The 17,966-nt window shown below is 39.4% G+C and overlaps 1 protein-coding gene across 1 annotated transcript in view; it reads left to right on the top strand.

The window, feature by feature from the left end:
• The first annotated feature begins 9,137 nt into the window (after positions 1-9,137).
• bmp3 (bone morphogenetic protein 3) overlaps positions 9,138-17,966 on the top strand; it is a 24,921-nt gene continuing 16,092 nt past the window's right edge. The window contains exon 1 of the mRNA XM_060826160.1: positions 9,138-10,568. Coding sequence (XP_060682143.1) covers positions 10,289-10,568 — 280 coding nt within the window. The 5' untranslated portion in view covers positions 9,138-10,288. The remainder of the gene's footprint in view (positions 10,569-17,966) is intronic.

Below are 17,966 nucleotides of genomic sequence, written 5' to 3'. Positions count from 1 at the left end.
CTAAGAATCTGGTCTCTTAGGTTAAAACAGACTGGTAAAATATTCCCCTGCACTCTGTTTTGCATAGACTGAGAATTGTTTATATTCCCAATGGATGACAGACAGCATTTACTTTTATTCCCAGTGGAAGTATTTAGGAAGCAGTAACCTGCTTAGAGATCTGAGTTGGGCAGTACTTTAAAATGTTTGTTCTGCTTATATAAACAAATTAAGGGCGTACAAGCTTTTAGTAATATTCATTACTGGAACAGTTCCCCGTTTCCCCCTGCCTAACTCTGTAGTTCTTTTTAGCTTATGATAATTTTTACTTGAAGCAATTAAAAAAAACCTGGTTAGTGTGACTGCCTCTACTGTTGTGAAAATTAACTTGGCCCACATTAGTTACATGGGGAAGATGTTAGTTTTTATTTCACTAGTTAACTTTTGTGATCTGTGTTGTTTTGATTTGTTCAGGGATTTTCTGCAAAAAATAATTTATGCAAAAACAGCGTAATAAAATGTCCCTTGGCACTTGACAGGAGCATATTTTTAAAAAAGATGATGACTCGAGATTTAACCTTCTTGCTGTCATGATGATGAGTTCTTGAAAAGCTGAATGAAAAAATAATAGAACACAAACAAGTCAAATTGATCAAAATAGCATAAAAGATTGGCAAATGCCAAGGTGGCTATGATTATAGTATGTTTGATGGCCTCCAATTATAGATTTCTAAGTAAAATCATTAGCTCAGTCTCCAGCTCAATAACTGAGCCAAAGTTCCTGCAGCCACAAGAACTACAGTGAGTCACACCAGGTTCAAAAACTTCCAGATTCTGCAACCAGAGCATATCATTTACCCTGCTATATCTAATATGTACTTATTAATTAATGATTGTTAATTATCTAAGCTATAATTAAGACATCTTACACCTTTCAAAAGGTTTCAGCTTTTTCACTTAATTGCACTGACCCAATTTGAACTCAGCAACACAATGATATATATTTGCTATGGTTTATCCTTCAAAGATTAAGGAACCTATAGCATTCAGCAGCTCACACACCACCTTTGATCACAACTGAGAGAACTTATCCTTCACATACTTGCTCATCAAAGGCCTGACTGAAAGAAGGACACCACCACAAAAAGTCACTTGAGTATCAAACCTCAAGACAAACATCATGCATACACATGATCTTTCATCATTATTAGGAGAACCAATTTCAGGAGCGTCATTCTTTGAAATAGTCCAACAGGTTTGAGGTATTCTCAGCTTTGGATGTCAGTGAGGACTTCAAGGTGGTTAGGCCAGCTGGCTATGGTACAAGGAGTCATTCAAAAGGTGAGAAGTAAGAAGTAATATAATGGGAGTAGACAAAGATCTAATGAGGAAAATTGATACTGTTTGCTACAGCAAAGTGCGAGTCCAAACAGCTGTGTTCTCTGCCTGGTGCCAGGCTTCAGGGCTTTTGCACTGGGCTGGAGAAGAACATGGAGTGGGAAGGGGAGAATCCAATAGCCCTGGTCTGTGTCAGTACTGACATCATAGGCAGAACTAGGAAAAAGGTTTAGGTGAGGTAGTATGAGAAATTGGTTGCTAATTTGGAAAGCAGAAACTCAAAGGTAATAAACTCTGAATTACTGCCTTAGCCATTAATAAATTGACATTGGATGAATAAGATTAAAGAAGTGATTATGCAGCTCAAATGAGTGGGTTCTGTTTCATGGAGCACTGGTATCAATACTGTGTAAAGTGGGATTTGTACTGTGAGGAATTCTAAACCTGAACTGTATTAGGGAGTAATTCTGGAACTGATTTGTGTTGGGGCAAATATTCAAAGAACCTGGAAGTTGTGCAGAATTTAACTATTAGGGTAGATTCCTGGATGTTCTAAAACCACAGGAACCATTACCTGTGATCACAAACGAGCTGGGCATTAAAAGAGTAAAATCTCATCCTGTTAAAAATTTACACTAAATGCAGTTATCATCAATGGCTCTTCTCCCAAAGTACTGGAATGAAATTGTGGTAATGACTTGCTTAGGTCTGCTCAAAATATTTCCAGACAACTGGTGTTGCAAAGCAGAAGATTTCTAGTTTGGACAGGTTGCAGTGTATCCATTTTCTGCCCTCTGAGGTTCACAGGTCATTTCAAACATTAAATTGCTTACTACGAATGGAGTGTCTGCTACTTTCCTTCTCTTCTTTTTATGTTTAATTGGATTTAAGGTATTTCCTTTCAATTTTCTTTTCCTAAGGAAAATGTTTTGAATCCAAACCCAAAACATTTTCACTTTCCAGCTGAGTTAACAACATCTCCAGTGTTCTGTGCCATTGTTTCAGATTTCCAGATTTTACAGTTTGGTATTTTAATTTATGAAGAAGTGCTGACCTAACTGAAATAACAGTAGCATGGTGAAAGTTCATTTTAGATATATGTTTTGAGTTGGTACTATTTGATGGGTCCCATTAATCCATTTAGTGCTCTGTTTGCTGCTACTGTAACTGTTCATTAAATAATTGCTTATTAGATTGAGATCTCAAAGTTATTTCCACTACGGCACTGCGAAACTGAAGGCAACTGTGATAATCAATGATCATGGTAAATTGGAACACAACTGAAAATGTATTGCTGGAAAAGCGCAAGTAGGTCAGGCAGCATCCAAGGAACAGGAAATTCAACGTTTCGGGCATAAGCCCTTCATCAGGAAGGGTTTATGCCCGAAACGTCGAATTTCCTGTTCCTTGGATGCTGCCTGACCTGCTGCACTTTTCCAGCAACACATTTTCACCTCTGATCTTCAGCATCTGCAAACCTCACTTTCTCCTCGAAAATTGGAACACAATCCTGAATGTGCTAAGAATTACACTAACCATCAATTTAAGGTTATCAGACAGGCTCACAATGTAGGCACTTAAACTTGTTGGAAGCTACATATATTCATACACAGAGTTCTGACCTCCACAGGCAAAAAGGAACATGTCCAGATACTAGGCTTTTACTGAATTTCACAACCTAATCAAATGTTCAACATCACTCCTATTTGATCATAAGAGTTGAAGATCTGGGTCAAATTACTAATCTTACTTAATGGCCTGTGTATGGTTCTCTATTTTATGGTATACAGTGTTTTGTAATTGCTTTGACACATCAACTGATGTTGTACTGATATAAATGAACTTTATTTTGCAACAGTTTCCATTATATAAAATGTGATAATGCTTACGTGTAATTCCTACTTACGTATAGTCGAAGGTGCAAAGTATACAGGGTTTACTATTTTATGCCACTTAACATATAAATAGGGGTATTTGAAATTTACAAATATTCTTGCTGGGTAAGAGTGGCACTTCCAGATTTTAACCGTTTTGTTTCCTGCCTGCTGTGATACCTATCATTATCAAGTGTAATTTAGAAAATGAAATTAAGACAGTTTTATTATATAAATGTAATGGTGTTGAATCAACATAAATCAATCCAACAAGCAAAGTTACAAATTTAACAAACTGATGTAACAAATAAGCTGAATTAACTTTTTAGCATAATAGACAGACATTTGTCATTACTTATGGACAAAATCATTTAATCAACTCCAGTTCAACAAATACTATAGTAAAGTGAATAAATGAACAGCTATAATAAAGGCAACTTTTTTTTTTAACTGTAATGTGGTTATGCTACATGTTTAGCTTTATTCAGTTTGGAAGATCAAATACTTATTTTCCTTTTCTCTCAAGTAGGTAGGACCTTACTCCAAAAATGCCAGATTCATTCTGCTCTTGATATTTTGCATCAAAATTAATGTTACATCACCTAATGATATGAAACAACCAAACCAACTCCATAAAAATCCAGACTTTTTACATGAAAACATACCACTACCATTGATTCAATCAATCAATCTGTACACTTAATCTCCCATGTTTTTCCTAATATCTTTGTAACATTATTACTCATTCATCATTTTAGATAGCAAGTTTCTTTATTTCCCCTTTTGAAATGACTTGAATTACATTCAATTGGAAATTCACTTCAGCACTCCATTTATATAGTCAACTAGAAGTGAAATTTCAATCTTGCACCCATAGGCCTCCACATTTCTGGATGCAAAATCCTCTATTTGAGTTTTTCTGTGTTTATATTTGTTTGGTTTGCCTTCCTGAACTTGACACGTGGTGGGCTCAGAAAGGCTGGTAGCTGATTGACAGAATGAGATTTGCAAGCATAAAAAAAACAGGATATTCCAATCTAGATATCAGATAAACAATTAGCAGCAGGACACAATGAGAAGCACTGGAAAGATGACCAGTGTAAAATCTTCAATGAGTAAAATCAATGGAGACAAAGAGCCCTGTTTTCCCACTAGAGAACTGCCATGTTGAATCATCACGAATTCAAGGTTGTGAGACAAAATCCACAATTTTGACACTCTAACCTTGTTTAGATTTGACAAGCAAACTGAAGGGGCTAAATAAATGTCTGGTTTACAGTTCATTGATTAATACTTCAAGATCTGCAAGTGGAAGAAGGTCAGTTAATTATAGGAAAAAAGGAGTTCAGAAGATTAGGTGGAGGATTAAACCAACTTGGTGGGAAGAGACAACATAAATGATTTGGAAGGACAGCTGTTGAGAAGAGGTATTAAAAAGTAGTAAAGTGTTGCAATCTACAGAACAACTCACTGTCAAAGTACTTGCTACCACAATAAGTTTGTGGGTGATAAGAATCTTTTGCACAAACAAATAAATGTTCTGGAGGGAAATACAGAGATGGTAGTGACTGCTTGTCTACTGACAGAGGTTCAGTGGCAGTGATGGGTGGAGTGAAAGTAACAAGTGGGAAAAGGCACAAAAAAACTGTGAATAGTCTCCAGCAAATGAGAGAAATAACAAGGGGTCAAGGGAGGAGATTGGACTAGACAAAATTGCTGTCTGTAAGGAGGCAAAGTCAACCAGGACTAGAAACCGTGGATTTGTTCTTTCAGTCATTTAGGCCTACAGTCTGATAACATGGTTTCCTTTTCTGAATGGTATTATAATCAATAAGGATCAGTACAACATTTAATATTTGCTATCTTTCATCAATACCAAGCAAAGCAAAAAAACAGTGCACGCTCTGAGATTTCATACACACACCTTCTTGTGCCAGGTGGCTGGTGACGTCAGAGCAACTGATGTCATGAGGCTTCTCTGGAGCGTGATTGGTGGGTCTTATGTCCTGTTACCTGTGAGGCTTGAGTTGGTGACAGGGAGCGTGCGGCACTGCCTGCAGCCACGAGAGGGCAGTATCATGGCTGCACAACTCGTTTTAATGAAAAAGAAACTAACATCATGCGACTTTATTTTTTGTGTCTTATTTAAAATGTGTGCACAGTATTTGTTGTGTGCCCATTGTGTTGCCTGGATTCTCACTCGCTTTTTTTCCAATTTCTGTGTTCACTCGATGTTGCCGCCTTCTCTGCGAGCGCAAGTGCAGAGTTTGCAAACGACTCTTTCCAGTTTGGTTAGCATCAGCTGTAACAGGGATAGAAACAGAAGCCCCTCACAAAAGATATTTCGTAACAGATTTTCTACAGTTTAACTCTGCAATGTAACTTCTTCACTATTATTTCCCGCTGTGTTCGAAAAATACAGCTAGTTACCCAAACATAATATACATCGTTAAAAATCACACAACACCAGGTTATAGTCCAACAGGTTTAATTGGAAGCACTAGCTTTCGGAGCGACGCTCCTTCATCAGGTGACTACCACCTGATGTTTCCAAATAAACCTGTTGGACTATAACCTGGTGTTGTATGATTTTTAACTTTGTATACCCCAGTCCAACACCGGCATCTCCCCAAATCGTAATATACATCATACGTCACACCTTGTGTATGAAAGTAAGAATATGTGAGATGGAACAATGCTTAATTATGAAAGTGTTTAGTTGTGTTTAGTAACAATTAGTTGTTGAATTGGATTGTATCAGTTTATTCATTTCATTCAACAGCAGGCGTTGCATTCAAACGTAAATCAAAGAAACCCCATTTGATAGATTTGGTACAAAATTGGCAGAATCTTAAAATCTAAAATAAAAATATGAAATGCTGAAAATAGCAGGTGTGCCAGCATCCATGAAAATTAAAAGAGAGTTAACGTTTTCAGGTTTGTCTTCCGTCTCTCTGAATGATGTCTACCGTGCTGGGCTCTGCTTGCATTTCCTCAGAGTTTTGCCATCCCCACTCCCCGCCCTCAACTCACTGAGCTTACTTCCCAACAAATCCTGGCTTGGTGAAAGAGATGCCTCAGCTATTTCATGACAAACTGTAGTAACATCACGTAAACGACGGACATGTTGCTCATTCACCTCAAACTATAATGAACAATAATTCCAAAAGCTCAACAATTTCCCCCAATGCCAAGCGGGAAATACAAACCCAGCAACTTCTGCTCAAAGGATATGGTTGCTGAATGTATTCTGGCTCTGTTCATCTCCAGGAGAATCTAGGCGCGTCATTGGCCATCGGAAATATGCCTGAATCGCTCTTAAATGGCCGGATCCATTACCATCAACATTCCCACCCCCGAATGTGGACACCAATATGCAGACACTACAAATAAGCATACGCACAACTTATTGCAATCTGAAAGAGTGAATAGAAAATGCTAGAAATGTGGCAAACCAAACAACATCTGAATGACGAATACAAACTAGTGTTTGGGTTGTGACTGTTCATAAGATCAGTTCTGATGTAAAGGTCCCACCCAAGTCTTTAACCTTTCTCAAATGCTGATCTACCTGTCGTGTATGTCCCTCGAATTCTGTTTTGGTTGCAACCTGACGATATATCCTGGGCACTCGTCCAACTTCAAGAAGTGTGCCCTGCCCTATTAATCATTTCATACCTAAGAAGACTTTTGGAAACATTGATGTGGTTACTCATTAACCCTCTCTCCACTGACTGCGCAGATAAAGTAAACAATGTCATGCTGCTATTTTAACAGTTGTGCCATCCGCCAGGATTGACTTTTCGGGTTAGGAGAGGAACACGCCAACTTATAGGAGTAAGTTCAGTAATGGTCAGAGATGGGGTTTTAGCAATTCTGACCCCTGATTGTTGGAGACTAGGAACATATACCCTGCACGTACACGCTGTAAAAATATTCCCGTCCCATTTCCAAGATTTGGAGTATCTTGTAACTATTTCACTTATTGAATTTTAGACCCTCTTCTCGTGTCTTCTGAAGACCAGATAAGCAATTAATGCCAAGAGTAGGACCTTCCTGTCCAATGATGGGCTACAGTTTTATTCACAGCTTCGGACAATGAACCTGGGTAGAAGGTTCATGAGAAATTGGGAAGAGGGCTAAATGGGACAGGTCCCGCAACCGCCGTCCACCTGAGAGTGCAGAGTTGACCAATGAGGAAAATAGCCATTTACCCAGAAATCAGTTGAATGATCTATTAGGTGGATCAAGTGCAAATATATTGGATCAATCAAAGACCAGGAATGTAAAGCTGATTGTGACTGAAGTCAGATGCGGATAAAGGTGAGTCTGTCAGTTCTTGGCAAGGCTTCTCCTTTTGGGGATTTCCGAAATGCGTGGTGGGAAGTTGGTGTAACTTAAATCTGATGGCAGATCAGTTAAACTGGTCAGCTCAGGAGCACTCACAATGCGGTATTGTGCTTGCGCCTTGGATTTAGAATAATGTGAGAAGATTAGCACGGCGGCCCACCGACCTCCACGATGTGAGCTGAATTCAGCAATACATTCGCCTTTCATTTGGACACAGTTCGCTGGTGACTGGCGGCCATTGGCAAGAGCCCATCTCTTCTATTCGTGAACACCTTGGAATATTTGCATTATTGTATTCAATATGCACCTGGGTACCCCACGCGATTTGTGACTTTTAAAATTTCAAATATATATATGTGTAATTAATTAAAAAAGTTGTTAACATAGTCACTAACCCAGTTCGGTTCTGTACGGTAGCATATCAAGGAACAAACATTGGAGTTTCACTGTATCCAACAGCACGCCTAAGACTATATTTACATGTATTTGACGTATATAAAAGTTTGATAGCTGAATGGACCTCCATTTAACTTCAGCAGAAGGACCTTAGACTGTGCCTTGGCGGCAGGTGCCCTCAGCAATTAATCCTGGGTCTTGGAATGGACCCGTCTGCAACACCAGGTCAAGATCAACTCCTTGCTCTGGAAGACCAACAAGTTTTGAGCAGACCAAAGAGCATCTTTCACCCAGTTGACGGTCCTCCAGGTACAATCACTGTCTGGGTGTGAGTGCAGGGAAACAGACCTAGAGTGCAGAGTCCTGCCTGACAGGGAGTTGCTCCGAATGAACCTCAACACAACACACCATCTTTCCCCAGGCTTCCTTTGCAAAGGCACATTCCAGAAGGAGATGGGTGATAGTCTTTACCTCCCTGTAGCTGCTTAGAGGGCAACATGCCATGGTGCAGAGTCAGGGCATACATGAAGGATCTCAGAGACGTGCCCTTCTCCCTACCAACAATCTTGGAGCTTGTTGGAAAGTTCTGCATGAGGCATTCTGCCAAGTGACTTTGACAATCTGCTCAGGGAACAACCTGACAGGTCCCGTCTCCTTTCCCCACAGTGTCTCAATGGGGCTACGTGCTGACCACTTTCTGATGGACTTGTCAGTTATTTTCCTTTGCAAATGTCTCCCTGGAGCACAGATAACATGGAACAGTCCAACTGTTTGGAGCATTCCGCAGCAGGGAGGCCAGCCCCATGCTTCACCACACCAGGGGCAGGGGAGAACCTCAATAGGGAGTGACACTTGCAAAGTGAGGGAGGAAGGCTCTTTCCACAAACCACAGCAGCCAGGAACATCGCTCAAACAGTTCAAACTTTTCATTGTGTTTTGTCATATTATTCACTTTAAAATGGGATTGACAAATCATAAATCAACCCTGGTTACTCTTTAGTATGCGTTGTAAATAGATCTAAAATGCGAACTGTTTCACATATTAAAGCAAAAAAAGCTGACATCTTAGTCATTTAAAATTATTCAGGTAGAAACCTAAACATATCTGAATCAACCAATAGACATCAAGGCAATAGAGGATTTACGGGAAATCATTAGTTACTCATGGATGCCCGTGAAAGAGTATTTAAAGCCTTCTTCCTATCTTTATTTGGCGTGTGAGAGACACTCAGCGACTGTGTCCGGGCCAGGAGCTCGACAGGACGTGTCCGCTTAACGCTATTCATTTCTGAACAGAGAGTAGATCCCACTTAAAACCTTGGAATAAACTGCATTATCCTCAATCCATCCCAACTTTGCTGAAATACTTTCAACTTGATCTGCGCTACTATTGTTTACCGGATGAGTCCCAGAGAATTTCGGATGTACTAATTGTCGATAATCTCGATGGGGTTGGACACCAGCTGAAAGAGCATGCCAGCTCACCCAGCGGGGAGTTTGTAGGCGATGTAGTTACACAGTTCACATCGGCGCTGAGAACGTGCGGGTAAGTGACAACATGTGGGGAGCGATCTGCCAAAATCTGACAGGTTCATAACAGCCTCAACTGGAAGTAATGACCATGAAGGTGGGCTGTTGTTTATAAAGGTTTGTACTGCCCCAGCCCCCGCCAAAAAAAAGGTTGGCACGGATCAAAGTGACTGTCCAACTAATCTGTATCCTATCAGGATAGTGCTGCTGTACTGAAATAACACTTCAAGAAGCTGACTGAACAGGAGAGTTAAACACGAAATGCTTTCTCGCAGTCCAGCAACAGAATAACTATCTCCTGCCCCTCAAGTTAACGCCTGCTATTAAACTCCAAACTCTCGGTTAAAGTGCTGTGTGGAAGAGCTGTACCTCGTGGCCATCGATTGGGACCACGTTAACAATTTATAAAGCCACAATGTGAGATGTAGCTGGCTTTTTGAAGTCTGATTTGATTTTGAGGCAGGGAAGCAGTTTGATTGGTCAGACCGAAGCTCTGCCCTGAGCTAGGACACATCACACCGTGCGTCTGCAGTCAGAGAGGAACAGAACAGGCGAGTCCGAAACCGACAGACGGCACTAGCAACAGCCAGCGACCAGAAACATCCCAGTGAGCCGAGCTCCGTGCACACACACACACACACACATCCCAGGGGCTGAGAGGACTACCCTCAATATCTTCCAGCAGCCGCTCAGAAAAACGCCAACCTCAAAAACAAAGTCTAGGACGTTTTCCAACAGCATTATTTTATTTTCCCTTTTCTGAGGACAATCAATTCCTACTTTTACTGCGTGTCTCGAGTACTTCCCTTCTGAAAAAGAGGATGGGCAAATTTCACACGCTGGTGTTTGTGTGTGTCGGATGGAGCTGTTTAACCGCGGGCTTTTCGGATCTGCTGAAGGATCATTTCCGCGGACTTAGGAGAATTCCTGTCTTGGGAGAGAATTCAGGAGACTCCCTGAAGGGAAGCCCCGGCTCCACAGAAGCAGACCTGAGTCAGGACACGCTGTCGGAGCACATGCTGCTGCTTTATGACAAGTATAACAAAGCAGGCTACCGCTTCAAGGATGGTAATACAGTCCGCAGTTACAAAGCTAAGCTGGGTGAGTATATCAGGGTGGGATGTGATGTGCTAATTTTGGAGGTTGGGGGTGATGGTTGGATGGTGCTGAGCGTGATTTAGCATGTCTCTGATTTTATAAGGTAGCCTACAGATCGCCGGAGATTTTTTAACCCAGCCTGTTTATTACTCGGGAATTCCAAACAGTGGTCCTAACCTTTAATAGACAGAGGGCTATGTTGGTGTACCTTTGCTGTCTTCAGTATTCACTCTGTAAATAACTGGGATCTCACTTCATGCAACTAAGTCCAGTCTTAATAAAATAACAATTCCGCTGTCCCATAGGGACTGTCCAACATATAAAAGGCAACATTTCCGTCTTATCAGTTGTAACTTCAACCCTACTACTGTCGCTGTTCATCTGCGCATCTTTCCTCGAGTCACTGTACCGATTAAACTACTGTTTGGACCTGGACAAGTTGTTTCCTGTAATCAACTACAAAACATTTTTAAAATACATATAAAGCCACGGTGTTTCCAAACCATTATTCCCAGCAGCCAGTTTAGCTGATGAGACCACAAATAGACTAAAACAAATCTGCAAACTTCATCGTAATCTTCTAGTTTTCTTTTGGTTTCGCTCATGTTCTCCAAAAGGCGATGTTTCATTTTGAGCTCAGATTCAGTGGGCTGTGACAGCCCTTCAGTCAAATGCTGAGGGATGGATATTCAGCGCAGAGCCAGCCTGCTCCTTGTCTCATTGTCCCTGATGTTCTAGCTCGAACCGTTTTCTCTCTTTTTGTTCATCCGCTTTCTTGACCGGTTTTGTTTGATCATTTCTGACCTATCACTGCCCTCCAACCTCAAAGGCACGACCAGCAAGTAAGTTCCAAATGTGTCCGCAGCCAGAGGGAAATCCGTGCTCTCCTGTTATTCTGAAATATACTTTAGCCATCTGATCAACTGAGTTTATCTCTCTACTTCACCCCCCCCCCCCCCCCGCCCATCAAATTATTCTTAATAGGTGAGGAAGGGTAAATAAGTCTTTTTTTTAGGTCATTCATCAGATATAAGCATGGCTGCTTGGACCAGCATTGACTGCACATCCCTAAGTGTCTTTGACGTGGTGCTGAGCTGCCTTCTTGAACCATTGCAGTCCATGGGCTAATTCCATCAGGGAGGCAACTCCAGGAGTTTGACCCAGTGAAGCTGCAGGAGCGATGCTAAACTTCAGCATCAGGGTGATGACTGGCTTGGAGGGGAATTTCCAAGTGACGGTGTTCCCATGTACCTTGTCTTCCTGGAGTGTTACGAACCCTTTGACTATAGGACGATCTGTACCCTGGGCAAAACTGTACCTTCCCAGTGTTAATATCAGTAGTTATAATGACTGCATCACACTTACTGTACAAGTCTTGTCCCCTCACTAGGCAGATAATTTAAAATTGTAGCAAAAAATGATGACAGAGACGAGAACTCTCAGTCTGTATTCTTAATAACATGGTTTGTCTAAGGCATATTCACAACATTTTCTTTTTAAATTTTGTCATTCAAAGAAAATGTGGCATGGTTTTAAACCCTGGATTGAGTTCTAAATCTTCACTTACGGACTTAATGATGTCACCCAAAATGTTTTATTTAAATTGAAATGATGGGATGCTTGGAAGAAAATTATAGTTATAAAACTAAGATCCAATAAATGGTTTCCATGCTATCATAAACCATGAGAGCAAAGCTCAAGCAGTTATGCATATTTGAATCCTAGCATTAGATTAAAGTCTTGAAATTACACCAAACCTTGTGAAGGAAAGAGGAATGTATAATTTTGGATGTTATATGCAACTGTCAGAATACCTACCTTTCTGACTCACCTTAGCCCTCCAGCTTGGTTCCCAACAACTGATGTTAAACAAAGGTTTAGTAAGGGCATTGTGTTTTAGTCTACTTTAGAATCATTTAATATATGTGATAAATACTGTATTCAAATTAAATTATGTGATCATGCGATTTTGTTATCAGTTATACTGGTATGAACTGCAAGAGCATATTGATGTTGTTGAATCTTTGCAAAAAAAAATCCATGTATATGAGATCAGAACACACAAGGCCGGAAAACATTCTTACAATCTAGGAGAAAATTACTGCAGTACTGAAATAAAAATGCTGGAAAACACAATGGGTCAGGCAGCAACTCTGCTGAAGAGTCATCTCGACTCGAAATGTTAGCTTGCTCTCTCTCTATGTATGCTGTCTGACCTGCTGTGATTTCCAGTATTTTTTTGTTTTCATTATTACAATCTCCCTACCTGATCTCAAAGGCTAAAGACCACTTGGATTGTTCTCTGATTTGAACAGTAATGTGTCAGTTTTGCCATACAATTATGCAATTGGTTAACTCATACTGCACAACTGTTCAACCCAAGGAGTGAATAATAAACTTTTAAAAAAAAATTCATTCATGGGGTGAGAGTGTCACTGGTTAGGCCAGCAGTAATTGCCCAGAAGGCTGTTAAATGTCAGCTACATTGTTGTAAGTTTGGAATCACACGTAGCAGTTTCCTTTCCAAAAAGACATGAGTGAACCATTGCACAGGCAATGTTTAGTACTGTAAGGTGTCAGGAATTGGATGGTACATTGGCACTACAATCTTACAGTTGGGTTAGCTTTAGGATTAGAGTTGTATAAAGTGGTTTATATTCTCTGTGAGCTATTAAATTGAAAGGAAATAAAGAGAACCATTTATTTGACAAAAGTTTTGTCTGCATCTGCTTCTGGATACATGAGATTGTTTTTGATTTAGGAAGATACGTGGATAACTCAATGTACTCGATGGTCTAAGGAGATGGAGAGATAACAGCACTTTAAATGCAGCCTTTTTATTTTATTCTGCCATTGTCATGTACATTTAAATTGATGAACCCATGGCCTGTGCATTGAGCACAAGAATAGCCAATACCTTGTACAGGTGGTTCCTGATCTTCTGGTTAACGTTCTCTGTTACTCACATGCTGCTGTCACTTTCAGACAATAACATTTTGACAGTCTTTTTATATTACTCACTTCAAGGCAACAAAATCTAAGAATTTTGAATGACAAGAAATCTAAATTTTCTGACAGCAATAAAAATTTATAATTTGTTTTGTGTTTCCATTCTCCCAAGAATGCATAAATTCAACAATTTCAACTTGTCATCATTTTGTCATTTATTCTTTAATTTTAATTAGAAATAGAAAGTCCATTTGGACTTGGATATTACTAAAATAATATGCAACATCGATACAAATCACATTTTTTGCTTTTGAGAAAATCAATCTCCAAGTTCTTATGATTGTTGATTTTTTTTTCTTTTATGATGTTTACAAAGATCAGAATCATTTGGACATCTTTAGAATAGTGAGGCTATACGACCATAAATCATATTCTATATCATTTGACCATCTTTTGCAATTTAGATTGTTCTACCGCTTCAACTTTAACAATTACTTCAAGATGAACTTTAGTTCGGTGCACCACTTAGTCACTTTATGTCGTACAATCTTTTGATATCTGAACACCAAATTGTTTTGCAACAGTGTTTTTCTTGGAAAGTAATCTCTCTTGACCCAGCATCTCATAATATTTCTTTATTGAACATCCTTCATATTTAGATTGCTTCTAAACTACAAACACTGAAATGCCCAGAAGTTAGGAATTCCCACCTATTTTGTAAAACTTTTCTAACATCATTTATAGTGAATTGCACTTTTTTTTGGGAAGGTTAATATTTAATAGGAATAGGTTGTATTTAATAGGGAAAGAGCTCCCTCTGTCATCAGTTTTGATCTGTGTGTAAATCAACTGGTTTCACACAATGTTTATCTCAAAATATGATACTTACTCTGTTGTATTTCCAGTGGCAGAACTTCGAGAATGTTGTCTATAATTAAACATGTAATTGATGTAGTAGGAATACCTGGACACAGCATTATCAGGAATAGAAGAAGGAGTTAAGACTCACATTCAACAAGAATTTATATAACTCTGAGGTGCATGCCAATGAGCTTCACTCTACTTGGGTGTAACTATGTTTACACTTCTCACAGTGCCTGAGAGATATGGAGATGAAGACATTATAAAACCCAAGTTAAATTGTAATTACATTTAAAATATGAAGGATGATAAATAGTGTACAGTGAATCATGAGATAGTAATTCAATGGTCGATGTTTAACCAGGCCTATGGGTGACATGGTAACAGGTGATGGAAGTGGCAGTAAAATGCCAGTGAGCCCAATAAGGATGGCTCCGCATAGCAGTTCTAACTCTGACTATTTTCCTAACAATACTCAGTTAATTCGCACAATTAATATAAAACTGATGACCATTTTCTCATGATGGGCAAAGTGGTTCCCATTTCTTATTGGGAGGTCAGCAAATTCATGAAAGCAACCTCCCAGAAGATTCCCATGGTGTGATGTTGGTTTCTAGAAGCTCTGTGCCAGAAGGAAAAACTGGTAAAATGGGAGAATGAGACATACTGGTCCAACTCATATTAAATACATCAAAATGGAGGTTCAGTGTGGTTATTTCCAAGTATCATCTGTTTTGATCACTGGATTTCCCTCTGGGGTAGGTTAGACCCTCCCTACCATTCATTCAGGTCTGTCTGCCTGACCGCAGTACGGCATCAGGTTTTTCACCTTCACTTCAACGATGGATCAAAGTGGAGGCACTCCCTCAGTCCCCTTGCAGATTGAGCAGTGGCCATCTTTCTTGATGGTTTTGTGGAGGCTGCAGAACCACTGGCACTCTGAGTGGATTGGTGGCATGGAGAGCAAGCCTGATTGTGTCCTCTTAAATCAGTCACCATGGTGCCACTGCTGACCATGCAACCTTGAGACTCATGGTGGTCTCGATGTCAGGTTACCTATTTTGTGCTGGAAACATTCTCACCAATAATTCAGGACAAAATGTGTGCAACTGAGTAAACAGCATCTGAACCTTTACAGTGAACAAACTACTTCATGATCAGACATTTATCATCCTATAAATGAGGAAAAGCGAAGTTGTTCCTCTCTTACTCAAATACAGCTTGAGGAAGAAGAATGTATACATTGTGAGAAGAAAGGAGAGTAAATTTAGAATGAAGAGAGAGAAAAAGGTAAAGAAAAGTATTGGCACACATTAAATGTTTTGTGTTTAATGGATTGACTTGTTTGTTTCAGTGCTATGACAATATGCTTCAATACATGTTTTATTGTAGTATTAAAAGTTGTTGCTAATCTACACAACTGTAATTAAAGCATTTTCCCCAAATACCCAAGAACTAAGTCAAACTTTTACCCTATTCTGGAAAAAAAAGCATAAGATCTATTTTAATATGCTGTATAATTTCAAACCTGTATTAAAATTTCTCATTTTATTTCTGTTAGTGGAACTCTTTCCCAGATAGGTCACCTAGAAATTTGGTCTTGTAAGCAGAAGTTCAAATAGGGATACTTACCAAAGGTTGAACTATGATTGCCGTGTCATGCATTTTGACATAAGATGTCTCTGATTTATTGTTGGTACCCCAATAAATTCCAGCATTTCTATTTCAGAAAGTAAATTACACAACACGCATTATGAATACTATTTTCCTGATATGCAACCGTGCTAGGTGAAAATAGGACACATTGAATTTGTCCTCTAGCTGGCTTTGACCTATAATTCCCTTACAATTCCCCATATTGAGAATGCAGTTAGAAGGAATGCACCTCATATTTCATGACCAGAAATAACATAAATGAAATTGTTGCCAGCAATGATATATTCTCTGGTACCCATATCTTAAATTGAAAAAAAAACCTTTAAGATAAAATCTTGATTACAGTCTTCTTATTTGGAAAAGGTGATTAACCAGAAATGATATTTTAGATCTTTCCTATATTTTAAGCACTATTAAAGCAAATTTGAATAATCTTTAGCATTAGGTAAACTATTTTCTCATGTAAAGATTATCTCAACTTTACTATAAAGACGAGTGCTGATCTCACTTGTACCAAAGGTGTATATGAAATTAATTTATCAATTCGTTTTGCGATATGAAGTCTAGTTAATTCAAAATTTAATTCTGTACAGTTTATCATTGTGCATGTATTGGACAATGCATCAGAAACCTGAATCCAATAGTTTAGATATATTTTGTGCATTATGTTTGGGGTAGATAAAATGGACAGTATTTGTTGGAGATCAATTGTCTTAGTCCCAGGATATCTCTGTAGATATTCCATAGTCATGTGCTAGACACAAGACCTAGCGATAACCATCACCAAACAGAAAATCTAACCATCTCCTCTTTTTGTACAATGACATTACCATTGCTATGATATCACTCACTACTAACGTCTTGGGGGTTACCACTGATTAAATACTGTGGCTGCAAGTACAGGTTGGAGCATGGGAGTTCAGCAGAAACTAACTCTGCCTTCCTGATTTCTCAAAGCATGTCTACCATCTACAAGATACAAATCAGGCTTCTGCGGAATTACTCGATTATTGCAGTTCCAACAATGAACAAAATCTGAACACCATCCAAGACAAAGTAGCTAACCTTAACTGGATCCCTAGCAACCACCTTAAATATTAATTCCCAACACAAGCAATGCAGAGTGACAGATATGCTTGTCTATAGTATGCAATCACTAAAGTTCCTTTGCCATCTTCCAAACCTCTGATCCCCAAGGATAAGGGCAACAGCTTCATTGAAACGCTATTGCCTGCAAGTCCCATTCCATGCCACACACTATTCTGAAGTAGACACTCATCAGCATGCTTTCATTGATCCAGGGTCAAAGTCCCAGCTCACACTCCCAACCATCATGTAATGAGTATACCAATAGCTCAAGCGTTCAAAACAGTTTAAAATGTGACCCATTACAACCTTCTCACGAGCCACTAAGGATGGGCAATAAATATTGGCCTAAACAGCAGGCAGGAATAAATATAAAAAGGGGTGTAAACTGTGAGGAGCACAATGTAAAACTTTAAAAAGACATAAATAAGTCAGTCAAGTGGGTGGATGAAGTTGAATGTGGGGAAAAGGGAGAGATGTATTTTTATGGGAAGAACATGGAGAGCCAGTATAAAATAAAAGGGGATGAAAAGGGATGCTGAAGCAGGGGGATCTGGGTGCATGTATGCACAAGTAATTGAAGGTGCTGGACAGGTTGAGGAGTTTATGATAAAGGGTAGAGAAAGCAAGAGCGAGATACTTATCTTGAGATTATGCAAGGCATTAACCAGCACAGAGTGAGAAACTCAGTAGGTCTGGCAGCATCGATTGAGATACTAACAGAGTTAATGTTACAAGACAGGTATGACTCTTCTTCAGGACCTCAAGAAAGAATGTGAATATGGAAAAACTACGGAATGTGAACATATTGGACAGAGCGCGCAATGTGAACATGTTGGTGAGAGTGTG

The sequence above is a fragment of the Hemiscyllium ocellatum genome, chromosome 1 (assembly GCF_020745735.1).
Source record: "Hemiscyllium ocellatum isolate sHemOce1 chromosome 1, sHemOce1.pat.X.cur, whole genome shotgun sequence".
In the NCBI taxonomy this organism is placed as follows: domain Eukaryota; kingdom Metazoa; phylum Chordata; class Chondrichthyes; order Orectolobiformes; family Hemiscylliidae; genus Hemiscyllium; species Hemiscyllium ocellatum.
The sequence above is the reverse complement of the archived record's forward strand: the minus strand, read 5'-3'. Positions and strand labels throughout refer to the sequence as shown.